The sequence below is a fragment of the Macrobrachium nipponense genome, chromosome 1 (assembly GCF_015104395.2).
Source record: "Macrobrachium nipponense isolate FS-2020 chromosome 1, ASM1510439v2, whole genome shotgun sequence".
NCBI lineage: Eukaryota > Metazoa > Arthropoda > Malacostraca > Decapoda > Palaemonidae > Macrobrachium > Macrobrachium nipponense.
This window is the reverse complement of record NC_087200.1, coordinates 184,569,159-184,588,990: the sequence shown is the minus strand read 5'-3', so window position 1 is coordinate 184,588,990 and position 19,832 is coordinate 184,569,159. Positions and strand designations below refer to the sequence as shown.

The window sequence follows — 19,832 nt, the reverse complement described above, 5'->3', positions numbered from 1 at the left end:
CATTACTTAGGCATCTCCTTAACTGCTTGGAGAGGTTAGAATGTCCCCTCCCAGTAAGATTTTTCATGTTGTTATAGGATCTGTCCTTAATTTAAAACTGCCATGGCCTGGGGTCAGAAGCAGTGGTCTGTGTGTTGCTGAGGGTACCATTCTGTAGACGTCAGTGTTTTCTGTTTAGAGGAGATAAGACTTGTCACTGTCTACTTCCTAAGTTAGCGTTCCATACGTACTTTCCTCGGTATTGCATCAAGTATTTTGAGATCTTGCTGAAGACCAGCACTGTAAGGTGTTGAGATTGAAGCCCCTTCATCTCTATATCACTCTCTCTGGGGTTTAGGTGCGGGTCTAAACTTTATTTGAATTTACTGTAAAACCTTTTATTTAGCAGTGGTTAATAAGTAAATTTACTCAGCAACCTTATTTAAGCTGGTGGTAAAGGGAATGCTATTTAGCTTTCTGCCTTAGAGCTGAGGGTGATGTTAAGGCCATGCTTTACAGTTCCCTGTAAGAATTGGGGGGGGGGGGGGGGGGAGGGGGGGGGGGGGGGGGGGGGAAACTTCTCCATCCTGTTGGGCATTTAGAAATTAAAGGTTAAACCTAGAAACATTTTTATCAGCCTTTTAGAGATCTTGAACATCTTTGTCAAAGGTAAATGCTGGAAGAGGCAAGTTAACCTTTGGTTTTGTGGTTTTAAGAAAAACAGATGTGGTCAAAGGTTAGCCTGGAAGAGGCAAAAATCAACCTTTTGTTTTTTGATTTAGAAAACCTAGCTGTCTTTGCCAATGGTTAAGCTTGAAGGCAAAGTTAACTTTTGGTTTTGTGGTTTTAGAAAACCTAGAATGTATTTGTTGAAGGTTAAGCCTGGAAGAGGCAAAGTTAACCTTTTGTATTGCAATTTTAGAAACTTAATAAATGCCTTTGCCAATGGTTAAACTTGAAGGCAAAGTTAACTTTTGTTTTGTGGTTTTAGAAAATATAAAATACAATGTATATGTGAAGGTTAAGCCTGGAAGAGGCAAAGTTAACCTTTTGTGTTATGATTTTTAGAAACTTTTGTCAAGGTCCTCTGTGACTAATGGCTAGGCTAGTGCATGAGAACTAGCTCTATATCTTCTACCTTATTGAAGTTAAACATTCCTAATGTGAGCAGAAGTTGCAACTTCATTTAGTGTTAAGTCAATTTGTCGCTCCAGAATAGGATTGATGTGTCACAGTAGGAGTACAATTCAGTTTTTGCCTAATCACTACCTTAAGTATACAGAATTGTTTGAAAACAGTAAAGCCCTTAATTCACTAATAGTAGTGGGTAGTCTTTTCCTGAAACTGAAAAGAGCAATTCTTTAGGCTTTTTTTGTTTAAATTCTGGGTTTTTAATATTTTGGGGAGCGTGAGGGTACAACTTTTGTATAGGAGCATACCTTTATATTGTAAAGGTATGCTCCTACGCCGAAGGGTTATAATAAAATTGTCTCCCGTATGCTGGGGGGTCTCGGAGTGAGGCGCGGAGCGGAAAAAATATTTTTTTAAAAAAACTCACAGCATGCGCATAGTTTTCAAGATTAAGATTTTTTTTTTTTTTTTTTTTTTTTTTTTTTTTTTTTTTTTTTTTCTCCTGAAGTTTAGTATGCAACCATCAGAAATAAAAAAAATCATTATCATATATAAATAATGCGATATATGATAGCGTGAAAACAAAATTTCATATATAATTGTATTCAAATCGTGAAGTGAGCAAAACGGTTAAAGCTAACGAGTTAATTTTTTTTCGTTGTATTGTACACTAAATTGCAATCATTTTGTTATATAACACATTGTAAAACTATCAAAGCAACACAGAGAAAATATTATCACGAAATGATGCATGAATTCGTAATGCACGGACAAAAAAAAAAATTTTATTTTCAACATAAATCTAAATATTGTTCTAGAGACTTCCAATTTGTTTCAAAATGAAGATAAATGATTGATTATTACTATACTGTAAGAGTGTTAGCTTACAATTGCAGTTTTCGACCATTTCAGACGAGTTAAAGTTGACCGAATGTTGAATTTTTTTTATATATTTTTTTATATGCAAATATTTCAAAAATGAGAAAAGCTACAACCTTCAATTATTTATTGTTGTATTCTACATGAAATTGCGCACATTTTCATATAGTAAACCTCTACGGAACGCCTAATATGAAACGGTAGCAATTTTATTTACGAGAATGCGACGTACGCATTTCGGAGATTTGTGGCGGAGAATCCGCGCGCGGAGGGAAAGAAAGTTTTTTTTTAAATTCACCTTAAATATGAATATTGTGCTAGAGACTTTGAATTTTGTTTTGTTTCAAATGAAGATAAATGACTGAATATTACTAGACTGTAAAGAGTTTTAGCTTACAATTGCGTTTTTCGACTTCGGTAGAGTCAAAGTTGACCGAACGTGGTTTTTTTTCTTTTTTTTTATATATCGTGATTTATATGAAAATATTTCAAAACTGATAAAAGCTATACCATGGGTTGTTTTTAGTTGTATTGTGCATGAAATTGCGCACATTTCCATATATAAAAGTTTATGTAACGGTTAATTTAAAATGGTGCAAACACTACGACAATCGCACGAAAAAATTTATCGGAAGAGTTACCGCACGGACACAAGGAAAAGGTTTTTTCCATAAATTGAAATATTGTGCTAGAGACGTCCAATATAAGAGTTTTAGCTTACAATTGCGTTTTTCGACCATTTTCGGTAGAGTCAAAGTTGACCGAAGGTTGAAATTTGGCACATCGTTTTTTATGAAAATATTTCAAAACTGATAAAAAGCTATAATCAATTTTTTTTTTTTTTTTTTTTTTTTATTTTTTTTTTTTTTTTTTTTTTCTACAAGAAATTGCGCACATATTCATAAATAATACTCCATGTAACGGCTAATTTAAAATGGTGCAAAAATTATGTCAGTGACTAAATAATTTCTGAGATGTGTCACTGATACTTTTTAGTGCAGCAAGAAAGAAATTCGCGCTTGCGTGCCTACGTAACGATTGTAAACAAAACAACGCCTTGATCCGTGAGCTCCCAGCATCCCCCAAGGCGCGTGATTCACAAAAGTTTTCGCCTGGTAGGGGTGTAAGTATTTTTCCATGAATTTTAAAAAACTTTTTATCGGCGCTTAATACGTCCAATCGGCGTTAGAGGGTTAAGTGACTGTTTGATAGGGGTTTTGGACCCAGGCACAGGGGTCCCTCATACCGCTTGCGTGTCATGTGGGCTGAATCGAAGCGGTTTTCTCCGCAAGGCTGCTCTTTGCTGCATACATATGAGAGCCTTGCTCCCTGAATGGAATCCAACTTCTGGTGGTAGTAAAACCCACCAAGGATTCCAGATCAGGTGAGAATGTTTTGGGTTTCGTATAAGAAACCTTTAGCTCGAATGGCTGAGCTGAATTTTGTCTAGCTGCACTACCCACCATCCTCTTCTTAATGTGGGAATCAGCTAAATTTAACAGTAGGTAAGATTCATCTCAAATAATATAAATTTTCATAATAAAAATTTATTATTTGTATACTTACCTACTGTTAAAGTAGACCCACCCACCTCCCCACAACTTAGTGGGCTGTCAAGGAGAATTCTGACGAGCTAAAACATTCGAAACACACCTGGTGGAGAACAGGTAAACTAGACAGTCATCCGGGCAGCCATTCAATTTTTTTGTTTGAATGGCGACTCGCCTAATCGGCGGGGAGATATAGCTAAATTTAACAGTAGGTAAGTCTCTGAATAATAAATTTTATTATGAAAATTTATATATTCCAGTAGCTACTTTTGAAAGTTGTGTGTGGCTGCACATACCATTCCACTCTTTTCCAGATGAAGTGTTTCCAAATAATTTTCCTTTGCCCTAAACTCGGCTATTTCTCCCAAGACCTTTCTCATCTACACTTAGACACCCTTAAAGCTACTTTAATATGCCAATTCAATCGCATCAACTTGCCTTTTCATCACTTATGTGGGCATCTTTCTATAATGGGGTCCAATAAGTTAGCATCCAGGTGAACTTTCTGTACAAGCCACTCTCCTCTCTTGGAGACAACTTCTTTAAGGAGAGATTCCTCACTTTGGAGGACTGGAGATTTTGGCAACTGCTCATCAAAGGAAACTTTGCAAATCATGAAAAACCTTCATGACATTTGAAAGATACTGACCATCGCCTTCAGTCAATAATACCCAGATGAAATAATTAAGTTAATGGGAATAATTGTTATGTGTATTATTATGGATAATATAAGCACAGTTAGACATTGTGTGTGGCTTAGGAAGCAACAGAATGTGAAAAAAATGCAGGGGAAAAAAATTCAGTTTTTTTTTTTTTTTTTTCAACAAAATTCTCTCTCTCTCTCTCTCTCTCTCTCTCTCTCTCTCTCTCTCTCTCTCTCTCTCTCTCTCTTTGTAAAGTGTCATAACCTCAGGACTGCCTGTGTGTGTGTGTGTTAGTGTGTATATATATATATATTACATACATACATACATACATACATACATACATACATACACACACACACACACACACACACACACACACACATATATATACAGTGGACCCTGTATTCGCAGATTTCTCTCAGGAACGTTTCCCCGCATTATTTGCAGACAATTCACACATTCACGGTATTTTTTTTTTTTTTTTTTTTTTTTTTTTTTTTTTTTTGAGAAATATCCACGAATTCCAGGTTTTTTTTTTATCAATTTCATCATAAAATGAACTTTTTGTGATAAAAACATTAAAAAAACCAAGTACTATATAGATTTTTAGTGGGTTTTTATTGAATTTTAACCAATAAAATAGGCTGTTTTTAGCATTTTTATAGGTGTTCCAAACATTTGCGGGTTCTAACATTCACGGGAGTGTCTGGTACGCATCCCCCGTGAAGAAGGGGGGACCACTGCATATGTATGTGTCTGTATATATATAATTAGTATATTATTATATATATCTATATATATAATATATATATATATATATATATATATATATATAATATATATATATATATAATATATTGTTGGTATGATTATTAACCTTTAAACGCCGATTGGACATATTAAACTACTATATAAATTGTCTTTTGGGTGCCGATTGGACATATGGAACGTCGATATAAAAAAATTTGTTTTTTTTTAATTCGCAGAAATATAGTTATAGGCCTACTAGGCAAAAACTTTTGAATCACGCACCTTGGGGGATGCTGGGAGCTCACGGATTAAGGCGTTGTTTTGTTTACAATCGTTACGCAGGCACGCAAGCGCGAATTTCTTTCTTATCGCACTAAAAAGTATCAGCGACACATCTCTGAAATTATTTCGTTACTTTGGCATCATTTTTGCACCATTTTAAATTATCCGTTACATGGAGTATTATATATGAAAATGTGCGCAATTTCATGTAGAATACAACTAAAAACAACTCATGGTTGTAGCTTTTATCATTTTTGAAATATTTTCTATAAATAACTTAAGTGCCAAAATTTCAACCTTCGGTCAACTTTGACTCTACCGAAATGGTAAAAAAATGCGATTGTAAGCTAAAACTCTTATATTTTAGTAATATTCAATCATTTACCTTCATTTTGCAACAAATTGGAAGTCTCTTAACACAATATTTTGATTTATGGTGAATTTATGACAAAAACTTTTTCCTTACGTCCGCACGGTAACTCTTCCGAAAAAATTATAATTTTTTTGTCCGATTGTGGTAATGTTTGCACCATTTTAAATTAGCTGTTACATAAAGCCTGTCTTTCATAGACTTATGCCCCGGGTAGCTTCTTCTCTTCCTGCGTGATGTACGTCCGACGAGGCATTTTTTTTTTTTTTTCCAAAAAAGGCCAGTCTAATCACAGTTGAAGACTGGCTGAGAACTGTAGCCTTCGTTGAGAGTCATCTCGTCGAATGTCTCCTTAAAGGCTTCGGCCGCTTTCGTGTCCGAGCTGGCCACCACCGAATGGATGCCAGGCCATTTACGGAATTTCTTAAACCACCCATGAGAAGCCTTGAACTCTGGGGTTGGCGTTGATGTCCCTTCTCCTCCGTCGTTTTCGGCCTGGGCAATCAAATCTACGAAAATAGCGCTGGCCTTGTGGGAGATTGCCGTCTCCGTTATCGTATCTTTGTCTTTTATCCACGTGGGTCCTCTTGCTTGACAAAATAGTGACGCCCTTGTAAGGTGTAGCTGCTTTGATGACATTCTTCTGCTTAAGGATGGTGCCTATTGTCGACGGATTTCGGCCATATTCCTTGGCGATCACACTCAATCGCATACCGGCTTTATACTTCTTGATAATCTCCATCTTCGTTTCCAAAGAGAGCATCTTCTTCTTTCTGTGAATTTCAAGTTTCTTGGAACCCATGACTACGTATATACTGTACGTAATTATGTTATATAGTAAAGTTCTCACACAACATGATAAAGTATACTACAACGAAATCACTAACGAATTTATTTTAATAAACTAAATCGTAAAGAGCGAACAAAGACCGCGTGTGCACGATGCCAATGATGCCGTTAAGTGGCCGAAGAAGCACGCCGCTACGTAGATGCATCATGGGAGGGATAGTAAGTCCCTGGTTATCGATGGGGGGGGGGTTCTGTTTTTGGCAGGGTGCTGATAGCGAAAACTGCCATTAACCGAAACTGTGTGATTTATGCCGCAACGGGTTAATGGCGCCTCTGTTAGGTGTGTTATGGTGCCATTACTCTATTTTCAACACCTTATGGTGCCAATAACCGAAACTTGGCACTAGACAAGCCCCATAAAACCAGATCGGCGTTAACTGAGTCCACCGGTAACCATTGGAAAGTTTTTTTTCTATTATCTTGTTTCATCGGTGAAGATTTACCATCTGACATTTGTATCAACAGCTGCTTTTGTATAAAATTTGGGATGAATTTCGATTCATGGTATAGTTCGTGTTTATTTATTAATGAGTTGAAATTGCCAAACTCTGTGTCCAAACATAAATGAGTGCTTATCCTTAATTAATCTTTCCGAGAGAGAATTTCCTGTGAATCCATAGTATCACTTATCACAATCCTTACAGGGAATTTCATAAACTCCTAGGTCATTAGAAACTGGTTTTTGCTGAATGTTATTTAAGGATTTCCCCAGTGGTCTTACAGCCTGATTGAGTAGTGGTGTACAGACCCTTTACTTGTTGATTCAGAAGTCTAGCATCTGCTAAATCTCATATGTGTGGTATATTAGAGGTGCTGGAGCCATTCGTGTGCTCCTAACAGATCTGGAAGATAACACTCCAGGTTGGGCAAACCTTACCAGTCGATTCAGAGAGTAACTAGATTCCTCCCATCAGTGGGTTAATCTATGTAAAGAACAAAGGTTTGTATATGTGGAGGAACAATTAGTAGATTTGGAAAGTAATTTTTATGTTTCTTAATATAATAAACCTAGAGTTCTTCACAGTAACAGCCCACCTCGTCCACCCTTCTGGTACCGGGGCTGGAAGGCAAAAGAGAGTGCAGACCAACAGGTAGGCGGAGCTTCCTCCTGCCTGTTGGTAGTTGACTACTTTGTCAGTAAGTTTGAAGGGCTGTTGCTGCTCACATTCACAAGCCAAAGCCCAATGTAAAAAACTTCATATTTGTATATTAGGAAAAATAAGTGTTAAAATTTTCTGTATTTTTTTCTGAAATGGCTTTATATGGTCCAAAATTGGGGGAAATTGTACCTGGGTAAAAAATTTTAGTGTAAACACGGGTTTGATTAAGCTTAGTATAATGCATGTTTTGAAATAATTTGCACTCATGATTTTTGATAAGTCTTATTTTCTCATGACAGAGCCGCCGCCTGAACCCGCAGCAGGAGGGACACTTGACGAAAATATGGTGAACAATGATGATGTCCCAGCTGATTCTTGGGAAGAGGCTGCTGATGCAGCCACACCTTCGCCTTCTCAAGAGACCCCTCCAAGTCCGCCAACCCCTGCTACTCCAGACGATGATGAGGATGAGGATGCTGATAGTGAGGGCACCAGAAAAATTAAAAAGAAGCCCATTGAGGAGGACGAAAGTTCAAAAAAGGAGCCTGTGAATGTCATTTTTATTGGGCATGTTGGTACGTTTGGTAGTCTAGTGTAAAATATTTGATTTGAAAGTGTAGACCAGTCTAGTTTCCTGAAAGTATCTTTTTAATTATTTTAGACATGGCAACCGTTTTATATGTATATACAGTGAACCCCCTTGTATTTGCGGACTCACATATTTGCGGATTTCTCTTTGCAACATATACTCACCCCCATTATAGGCAGCCCACGGGTACCATCACCATTGGTTAGCGGCGTTTAAGTTTTATGGCACTTGTTAAATATATTCATAACTGGGGTGTACATTCTGTAGGGTTTATCGGTTTCTTAGGCTAGGTGCTGAGACCGCTTCATAAAATGCAAACATAACGAATATGCATCTTTTCCTCTGCTCTTTTAAAAAGTTAGCCTTTACTTTGCTTTATCTAGTAATACTGTATGTAGTCTTGTATTACTATTTGTGTTATAAAATACAAACAAACCGATTATATTGTGGTTGGGAAAAATCAGCTGAGGGCGGAGGTAAGATAATTTTGTTGTATTTAACTCAATTCAGAGCGATTTTCTTGCTTCTATTTAGCGTAAATTAATCTTTAGAAACTATTCATATATGACAAGGTTATTTTTCTTTATATGAAGAGTTTTTAAGGTAAAAAATTATGCAAATAAGTGAACTAGACTTGGTTATTTTTTTGGTTAATAGATAGCGCAGTTGTCTGGTTATCGGTACATATTTCAGTACTTGCCAAAGCACCAAGAGACCCTCCTAAAATACAAACATAACGAATATACATCTGTTCCTTGGCTCTTTTAAAAAAGTTATGCTTTACTTCACTGTGTCCAATAATAGTGTATGTAGTCTCATTACTACGTACGTATGTATAGGAGTAGTATAAAATACAAACAAAGTGATCCAGGTTTTGCTTTGGAAAAATCAGCTGAGGGCAGAGGCAGGGTTATTTTGCCCTACTTAACTCTATTTTCTTGCTTCTATGAAGCGTAAACATATTTTTTGTTATATGAAGTGCTTTTAAGTTGAAATAAGACTGAAATATGTACGTCTTGTAATGAACTCTATTGTTATTTTTTTCGTTAATGGATGGTGTCGGGAGCATGTTAATTTGTGTAAAAAAAACTGATTACGTTCGTTACTTTCATCCTCTATCATAATAATACAATATTTACGTATTTATCTGTTAGCGGCATGAAAACAACAGTAAAATGTATTCTTTCATGGCGAGTATATTTTACTAAAATACATTTTCTCCACTATTATTTGCGGTCAAGTTTCATCAGGTTACTGATGCACAATAATTTATAGTCATTAGCAGTGTGAACATTTTCCTCAGCTTAAGCTACAAATGCAGCTTAAATTTAGCAGTATGTACTCTTTACTATATTTCCGTGCCAGTTTTTTCTCCATAGCGAAAAATGTATAACATAAAAGTATATTGGTCCTATTCTACTTAATGTCATTTGTAACAAAACTACAGTAATTTATTGCTATCGTAGGATGGCTGAAATGCAAGTGAAACGTTATCAGATTCGGTTTGGTTGTTGTAGCAAAACAACTGTTATCGTTCAGTTGGTTACGTGTGCAGCGTTTAAGCAATGATTATAACAGTATCTCCTCTCTCTCTCTCTCTCTCTCTCTCTCTCTCTCTCTCTCTCTATTTTGGTTAGCATTGGGCCCCCAGGAACGGAACCCCTGCCGTTAACTGGGGGGTGCCTGTATTTGCAGAAAATTCACCTATTCATGGTATTTTTCTATGAGTAATTTCAACAAATTAGTTTGTGTGTGTGTGTTTTTAATCATAAAATGCACGTTTTGTGATATAACTATTTAAAAAAAAACTGAACATTTTTAGTGGGTTTTTTCAAGGTTTAGCTAAGAAAATTAGTCAGTTTTAAGCATTTTTATATGGGGGTTTCAACTACATATTCACAGATCATAGCTGTTTCCTGGGGGTCTTGTACCCATCCCCCTCAAACACGTGGGAAACACTAAATGTGTATATTCCTAAACAAATACAATCCTGCATATTGTGCATAAGATTTACCTTAAGTGCAAAAGATGATGGCTAATTAAACTTACTGACAAGGTAGTTAACTATCAACATGTAGGGGGAAGCCTCTTCTGCTTGTCAGTCTACAATCCACATTTTTTGTCTTTTGGTTCAAGTTAAGTATATCTTAGTTTTACCAGACCACTGAGCTGATTAACAGCCCTCCTAGGGCTGGCCCGAAGTTTTAGATATTTTCACGTGACTAGAACCATTTGGTTTACCTAGCAACGGGACCTACAGCTTATTGTGGGGTCCGAACCACATTGTATCAAGAAATGAATTTCTATCACTAGAAATATATTGCTCTGGTTCCGCGTTAGCCGAGCCGAGAATCGAACTTCGGACCACCGGGTTGGTAGCCGAGTGCGAAATGCACTTGGCCAACGTGGAACTTCTTGTTGGTTTAACTTGCATAATTGATACTTGCCCCCTCAACCTTGAACCCCTTGACATAGTGAGTGGGCTATTGAACTCCTGAAATTTGTCCCTGGGTTTGAGTTCAAGCGTTGTATAAGTACAAATTGTCTATCCCCTTAACTTGGGGGCTCATGAACCCATGGAATTTGTTCTTGGGTTTGAGTCCAAGAGTCCTATACAGTAATCCTTCAATCATCTGAATTCAAAATCTGAATAATGACAAGTAACTTATAACTTTGTCAATACCACATAAGTAACTGTAAACACTGTATGCATATAAGCAACCACCATCACACTAAAAACTGAAAACTTTATGCAAATGCAATTGTTCAAATATTTTCCTTTGTTTGTAACAAAATCTACTGCATAAATACATTTTGGGAAAAATGTAACTCCCTTCATTTTCTCCATCTAGTAAATGACACCCTTCATTAGGTAGGTAGCCTACTTGTGTTTACCATGCCTAACATGATTTTATGACTTTTAATGCATTTTTTATGTAAGTATGTTACCAAGTAATTACTGCCATATTAGTTTCCACTTGTACGGCAGCTTAAATTCAAAATCCAGGAGTGACTTGGCAGGTAAATTCATTAAATTTTTGTTGCCCGAATTGTAAACATTGAATACTTAAAGCAGCTTTTTTCTTTTATTTTCTTGTCCTGACTGGAATGCGGTGAAGTATTGCTTAAACAACCACTGGAATGTATTTTGTCTAGCCTTCAAGCTGAAATCTTTCAGGATGGGTTGTTTCTTCTTTTTGTTATTATGCTGTTGATTTAGTCAGAATCATCAACTGGCCGCTGGTATACAATTTTGCCTGAAAAGTAAATTCTTGAATGTACTACATTTCTCAAGGCCAAAACTTGCATTTATGATTTGTTTACCAGCGGGCTTAAGTAAGTTCGTGAATATAATGTCTTTCCATTAGGCCTAAACTTTTGTAATATATAATGTTTATCGGACATAGGCTACTTGCCAGCTGCCGGTAACAATTGCCTTAAAAGTAATTTTGGAATGAAATGCCATTCCTGTAGGTCTAAAAATGTGCAATTTATGATTTGTTGACTGCACCTAGGCTACATGCAGGCCACTGGTAAATAATATTACCTTAACCTTCACACTTTCCTTTGCAGAGAACTGAAAAGCGTAATGGCAAAAAGTTGTAAGGAGAGAAAGGTGCTTAATTGGTTGCGAAGAGCTTTTGTAACATGTTCTTGACAGCCAAGATCCGACTCTGATACTTGTTTCAGCAGTACATACACCAAATTGAAGCTTGGAGAGATTTTATATGGTTCCTGTGTTAAGATGATATACAAATCTGGAAACATTCCAGATTATTAGCTACATCTTGGCATCTCATGCTGCAAGTGCCAGACAGCTCCCAAGCTGCACCAAGCCTGGCACCAGCTCCAAGACACAGCTCCTATTCTCATATGCCTGGTGCCAGCTGCCCACCTAGCGCTATTTTAGAAGGGGGCAGCCTCCCAGAGTGTGCTTGTGGTGGCGAGATGCTAATAGTGGAGCACATTCTGGTTGCTTGCCCCAGATATTTTAACCAGAGAGAGAGTTATCTTAGGGGTAAATCCCTTTGTGATATTTTGGGAGATGAAGAAGATATTTCTGCTCTCATCTCCTTTTTGAAGTCTATAAACATTTTTAATAACATTTAATTATTTTTTATCTATCACATCATAGATATATATATTTATTTATTAAGCATTTTCTTCATTCATTTCTTCATTAATTCATTAATTTCTCATATGGTAATTTATATATGAACCATTTTCTTCATACACTTAATAACTCATTTATACCATTACAGCGCTGAATGGCTTCTTTGGGCCCAGTGCCTGGGCTTTTGCCCTAAAACTCTTACATCCATCCACCTAGCGCTAATTCTCTTCTACTAGCTCTCCTTTTTGTTATCCACTTGAGTTTGAGTTAACAGGAATTTACCCTGTAACAGTGAAATGTTGTGAAGTAGATCAGGTAACTATCCAACCCATCGGCACTCCTAGACTTCAGTCACTGTTCTGCTCCACTACACTTGGGAGAAGACCTACTGAAAGTCATATGGAGGCTGAGAGGAGGTTCCCCTGTTAAATGCCCATTCAGTCAAGCATGTTGCATATTCCCAGGTATCGACAGACAGCCACTGAAAAGGCATCTTTCTGGAATTTGGTGGAGCTGGTGGCTATTTGGCCCATCTGATATCCTAGAATGAGAGTCCCTGCCCTGCTCCCCTACACCTGGGAGAAGACATATTGGTGGTCCAAGGGGGTCCGAAGGAGTTTGTCCCTGGGTAATTGCCCCCTAAGTCAATCCTGTAGCACAATCCCAGGCATCTGCAGACAGCCACTGGAAAGGCATCTTGATGCATTTGTATTGTTAGACTACCACTGAAAGACATCTTGGAGGATGTGTAGTTTACTTGTCATATTTGACGTCCTCCTGAGTATCTGTTGCCAGCCTGCTACTGTTAGGCCAGTCCAAGGTGTTGACAGACACCCATGGGAAGGCGTATTTAGGATGTGCATTCTTTGTCTTATAGTGATATGGACTCCGGTGCGGACAAGAGGTACCGATGGCGCTTATCTGATGACTCAGTCATTTGGCGCTTTTCTGATGACTCAGTCATTGGAGAGAGAAGTTCAGTAGTAACGTTTTGAGTGCCCCTTAGTGTCTTGAGCTTCCACCTGTCCGTTTGGTGCCAGCTGTCAGGCCTCCGGCCTCTCACTAGCAGGGTGCCAGGCACTTCCTCTTCAGTTTGTTAGGTCTGTTTTATCTATACCTATGGTTCATGGTCCTTTGTTGGAACCTATTCTACATCTGCATAGTAACATTGTAGGCCTGTTCCAACATTCACCGAGCATCGAGTGTCAGTGTGCTCAACTCCTACTCTTCATATCAGATTCCTGTTTCTGAGCAACATACATTTTGCTCACAAGCATTTTGACTCTTCAGTCTGTTCCACCTTCGCCTAGAGTTCAAGACAAGATTTCTTTTCCCTGTCTTGAACGACTTAGTATTTTGGAGTCCTGTCCTTTGTGGACAAGGACTGTGGTGTTCCGAGTTACGAGCTTGTTAAAGAAAATTCCCCTCCTCTGGCGCTCACTTTGTTTCCCAGAAGTCTCCAAGGATTAGGAGTTTCGCTCTGGTTGGAAAGAGCAATAAGTGTCTTTTGTTTGATGGCACTAACCTTCTTTAGGAAGTGTTATCCTCTTCTTCAAAACACACCCTCAAGAGTCCCACTTTTGGACTTCAGTCTCAACACTTGGCTTTTTTGGGTTGGTTTTTTATTGGGCTTTTCCATCTTCCAAGAGAACCACAGTTATTTTAGGGCAGTCTAAGTTGCCATCCCCCCCTCCCCCTTTGATCTTCTTGCTTGGAACTTTAGTGGATGATCTTTCTAGAGATTGAAGGTTCTGTCGTCCACCAAGTCATTAGGCAGTTAAGAGACTCTGAGACTTTTGCTTTGCTATTCTACCTCCAATTTTCATACAGTCCTGAGGAATGCCATGAACTTTATCACACCAGTCCTCCCAAAAGGTGCCTTTTCCTGAATGCCAGGATTCATCTTCTAAGCTTCTGACACTAACTTCCTAGCACTGGATGTAGATTCTTGAAAGCCTGGCGCCTATTCCAGATCTCTCGGCACTAATTTTCAAATACTTGGCTTCAGACATCTAGCATCTGCTCATGAGCTTCTTTTATCTTTGGCAAAGAATTTGTCTCAGCCTGGTTGTTGACAGGCCACTTTTGTGCACGTCTTATGCCTGGAGAAGGTATTGTCGAGTCTACGCAAAACATTTTCAAGTCCAATAAGAAGTTGAGTTAAAATTATGTCCACGTTTTCAGGGTTGGCCATTCAGCACACAATTGTTGACCAGCCTGTACAATGATCTGCAATTTCGTGCGGTTTTTAGTGAGTCTATGGCCACAGTCCCTCTTTCTCCCAGAATAAAAGTCAAAGTTCATGATGGAGATGAGCCAGGCAGTCCTGTCATCCTTTTCTCCTGGATGGTTGAATGGCAACCTTAGATATGCAGCAAGCATACTCCTATATCCCTGTCTAGGCTTCAGAGAACTTCTGAGTGCCATCTTTCAGGACAGAATTTTCCAGTTCGTAGGTCTGTGCTTTGGCCTCTCTGAGACACTTCAAGTCTCTTCAGCCGATTCCTCCTCCTGTGTTTTGACTTCCTTGGTTTTTGGGCATAAATACCAGTCTACATGTAATCTGATTTCTTCAGTTTCGTTCGAAGAAAGTTTGAAGGCTTTTTGACAACAAGCCTTACTGGGGCAGGGAATTGCAGCTTGACACCGTGTTGTCCCATTGCCCAGGATTTAAGCCTGACCTACAGTGGTGGCTGCTTAACAGCTTTTGAGTGGAAGTCCCTTTCATCCTTTGATCCCAGACCTAGCCTCCTACTCTGTACCTCAGATCTGGGTTGGAGAGCTCACTTGAAGAACAGGAAGTTTCTGGTTTCTGGTCTCCAGAAGAATGGAACTTTCGTATTTTTGTAAGAGAACTGAAAGCGATTCAATTAGGGCTTCAGTGCTGGTCGATCCCACATTCCTTCTTGACCAAACAAGGACAGATCAATCGAAGCTTTAGTCACTTGATTTATTCAGGGAACTATCTTGTGATGGACATACTGAGCTGTCAGAAGCATGTCCTGCCCATCATGGACTTTGTTCCCCTAGTTTATCCGGATCTGGGCATTTTATGGGAGGTCAACCTTGGACCTGTTTTTCACCTCAAGGAACATAAGTCTTCTACAAGTACCAAATCATATTGCATGGGCAACTGTAGTCTTCCTCCAGTCCCAAATCATATTGCATGGGCAACAGACTTGTGACTAGATTGACAAAGCAACAGTAAAGTGAAGGGCAGATGGTGTCGGGTGAAAGTATGTAAGGCTATTCAGACAAAGTTTTTCTTAATAGTAATTTGTTGTATATAACTACTACACGACGAAACATTGGAACTTTGGTATCAGAGCAAATGAAAATAAAACTTATTTTCTTATAGAATCAGGATTTTCTTGTTAAAAAAGGAATTTCTAAGGAAAATAAACCATTTTCATAATACACACACTCAAGCACACATCAGTTTTCTATAACTACATAATCTAGGAAATCAAAGAAAATACAAGTAACGAACTTTGCATATCAAAGGAATTAACCTGTATCTGGAAAGTAATGTAAAAAAACAGTACATCAATATGTATACTAGACATTAGAACACACACACACCAAAGTGTAGTCTCTAAAGTTAAAAGGCCCCTGTCCGCCTGTTCAGTTTCACAGCAAAATACAGTGATGCATACGAATATGAAAGAATTGTATGACTGTGTATACAAAATAGATTAACATATATTTATGCAGAATTAATTTATCCTGTAGTTCTAGGGACTTTAGTAAATTAACTCTTTACATAGACGCATATACATATATGTATCAACACCTTCTCTTTGGACACTGTTCCAAAGAAAAGTATTACTAATTGCACATCAAAAATAATGTCTTTTATATCTAAGGTCAGCCTTGATTGCACAGTATAAAGGTGGTCTATAACACACTACTGACCCATTTGACGAACCTCACTAGTGACACGATACCTTCTTTAAGACCCATCCATAAGAGGGGAGAAGTTCCATGCCTATCTAGAAAAAAAATTTGTTATTAAATACTGAAATATTAGACTTTTCCAAACAAACTCATTTACAAACCCATTGCCTTTATTTTTAAACCATTCTACCACAAAACTCCATGCTACAGTCTGGTCCATCATGGACCTACTCGCCTTCTGCCCTTCAGCATGGTCAATGAAGCCCTTATCAAGTGTCAGGCTCATGGTGAAGTAAGATGATACTCTTCGCCTTGTTCTGGGGGCCATTTAGATGGTTCCTAAACGTGCTAAGGTTGTTGGTGGACTCTCCAAGATTCTTCCCCCAAACTGTGTCTTCTCAGACATCAAGTTTCAGAGATACCACCAGCGGTGGTCTGCTCTTACCCAGACAGGCTCTAGACTGTGTGGAGGCTTGTCTTCCAAGAGTTTTTTCAAGATGTGTTGCAGAGGCTGTTGCAAGGTGTGGAATTCATCTTCCTCCATCCACCAGACTTGGGGGTTGATTTTTTAAAGCTGGTGTCTCAACTTTATGCCTTCTAGGGCATCTGTGACCCAGTAAGGAGTATCAAACTGTGTTAATCTTGTGTTTAAGCAGAGATAACTGGATCTTTCATCTCTTAATCTTAATGACCTCTTAAGACCTTTACACGTCCAAGCAAGGAAGGAAACGCTGTTTGGTCGTTTACCATTGGATTTTTAGCTAAGAATGAAGACCTATCCAAAACCTGGGTCTATTCTCTCCCTTAGGAGCTTAACAGTCATCCTCGACTTACAGGAGTGCTTACTGGCTCTGAGGAAGAAGAGTGAGCTCTCTGTCTAATTGGAGTTTTTAGGTATTACCTGAATAAGACCTACAGATCAATGGGCCATTCTTATCCTCCGGTTTTCTGTCAAGAATCCCTCTCTCCCTCTTAACGAAGATAGTGTTGTCTTTCATCCTAAAGTGATTTTATCTGGAGCACACTCAGATTCAGAAGAACACATTGTCTTAATTTTGGGTGGAAGCTAAGGACATCAGAGCAGCCTCTCTACTTCCTTAGCTCTCAGGCACATGATGGCCCTTACTTACATTGTGCATCAACCTACTGGGTACAATCAACCTCTGTGCATCTGGTGCCAGCTACACAGTGATTGAAATTTTGCAGTACCTCCGGATAGTGACTGGCATGGTCTAGCAGGAGGAAGCATAGAATGTTCTCCCACTATCTCTTCGCCATATAGCAAGTTGTTTGGTAGCCGGGGGTATAAGTACCTGGAGCACCCACCACACAGGGGATTGGTTTGTGGTATTATTTCAGTGTAGGTGACAGTGTTTCATGGTTTTTATATTGGTACTGCACCCTGAGCAGGGCCACCCATTGATGCTATGCTAGCCAGCAGACAGCAGCAACTCTGCATTGCTCCTATGATACACTGTAAAGTTCTCACTTCAATAGAGGCAACCCATGGCTTTACTGCCACTTCACTTCAGGTTAACCCTTAAACGCCGAATGGACGTATTAAACGTCAAGTCAAAATGTCCCCCGTGTGCCGAATGGATGTACCATACGTCGACTCAAAAAAGTTTTTTTTAAATTCGCGGAAAAATACTTATAGGCCTACCAGCCGAAAACTTTTGAATCACGCGCCTTGGGGGATGCTGGGAGTTCACGGATCAAGGCGGCGTTTTGTTTACAATCGTTACGCAGGTGCGCAAGCGCGAATTTCTTTCTTATCGCACTAAAAAGTATCTGACACATCTCAAAAATTATTTCGTCACTTTGACATAATTTTTGCACCGTTTTAAATTATCCGTTACATGAAGTATTATATATGAAAATGTGTGCAATTTCATTTAAAATACAACAAAAAAATACTCATGATTGTAGCTTTTATCAGGTTTGAAATATTTCCATATAAATAACAATAAGTGCCAAAATTTCAACCTTCGGTCAACTTTGACTCTACTGAAATGGTTGAAAAATGCAATTGTAAGCTAAAACGCTTATATTGTAGTAATATTCAACTATTTACCTTAATTTTGCAACAAATTGGAAGTCTCTAGCACAATATTTCGATTTATGGTGAATTTATGAATAAACTTTTTCCTTACGTCCGCGCGGTAATTCTTCCGAAAAAAATCATACATGCGATTGTGGTAATGTTTGCACCATTTTAAAATTAGCCGTTACATAAAGTTTTATATATGGAAATGTGCGCAATTTTCAACCTTTGGTCAATTTTGACTCTACCGAAATGGTCGAAAAACACAATTGTAAGCTAAAGCTCTTATATTTTAGTAATATTCAATCATTTACCTTCATTTTGTAACAAATTGGAAGTCTCTAGCACAATATTTTGATTTATGGTGAATTTATGAAAAAAATAACATTTTCCTTACGTCCGCGCGGTAACTTCCGAAAAAATCATACGTGCGATTGTGGTAATGTTTGCACCATTTTAAATTAGCCGTTACATAAAGTTTTATATATGAAAATGTGCGCAATTTCATGTAGAATACAACGAAAAATAATTGAAGGTTGTGGCTTTTCTCATTTTCGAAATATTTGCATATAAATCACGATAAATAGAAAAAAACCACGTTCGGTAAACTTTGACTACCGAAATGGTCTAAAAACGCAATTGTAAGCTAAAACTCTTATATTTTAGTAATATTCAATCATTTACCTTCATTTTGCAACAAATTGGAAATCTCTAGCACAATATTTTGATTTATGGTTAAATTATGGAAAAAACTTTCCTTCCCTCCGCGCGCGGATTCTCCGCCATAAATCTCCGAATTGCGTACATCGCATTCTCGGAAAATTTGCTCCGTTTCATATTAGGCATTTCATAGAGTTTTATATATGAAAATGTGCGCAATTTCATGTAGAGTAAAAGGAAAAATATTTGAAGGTTGTAGCTTTTCTAATTTCCAAAATAATTGCATTTTAAAAAAAAATTATAAAAAAATTTCGACATTTGGTCATTTTTAACTCGTCGGAAATGGTCAAAAACTGCAATTGTAAGCTAAAACTCTTACAGTATCGTAATATTCCATCATTTAACTTCATCTTGAAACAAATTCGAAGTCTCTATAACAATATTTAGATTTATGGTGAATTTAAAAAATTTATATTTTTTTACGTCCGCGCGTTACGAATTCATGCATCATTTTGTGATAATATTTTCTCTGTGTTGCTTTTATCGTTTTACAATGTGTTATATACCAAAAAGATTGCAATTTAGTTTACATTACAATGAAAAAAAGTAACTTGTTACCTTTAACCGTTTTGCGCACAGCGCGATTTGAATACAAACAATTATATATGAAATTTCGTTTTTGCGCTATCATATATCGCATTATTTATATATGATAATGATAATTTTTATCATTTCTGATGGTTGCATACTAAACTTCAGGCAATGACAAAAAAAGGAGCCAAAAATGAACTCTTAATCTTCAAAACTAAGCGCGCTGTAAATTTTTGAAAAAATTATTTTTTCCGCTTCCGCGCTCACTCCAAACCGGCCCCGGCATTCGGGGGAGGTTTTGATTTTTACCGCTTCGGCGTTTAAGGGTTAAGTTGAGCACCAATCATAGGGTTTTTTTTTTTTTTTTTATGTTTTTTTTTAATACTGTAGGCTCTCTTAA

General features: G+C 37.8%; 1 protein-coding gene across 2 annotated transcripts in view; it reads left to right on the top strand.

Annotated features, from left to right (window-relative positions):
* The window catches only part of LOC135219914 (eukaryotic peptide chain release factor GTP-binding subunit ERF3A-like), a 69,440-nt gene that overhangs the window by 15,990 nt on the left and 33,618 nt on the right, over window positions 1-19,832 (top strand). For both annotated transcript variants that reach the window (XM_064257129.1, XM_064257130.1), the window contains exon 2: window positions 7,837-8,112. In XM_064257129.1, the coding sequence (XP_064113199.1) occupies window positions 7,837-8,112 (276 nt within the window). The remainder of the gene's footprint in view (window positions 1-7,836; window positions 8,113-19,832) is intronic.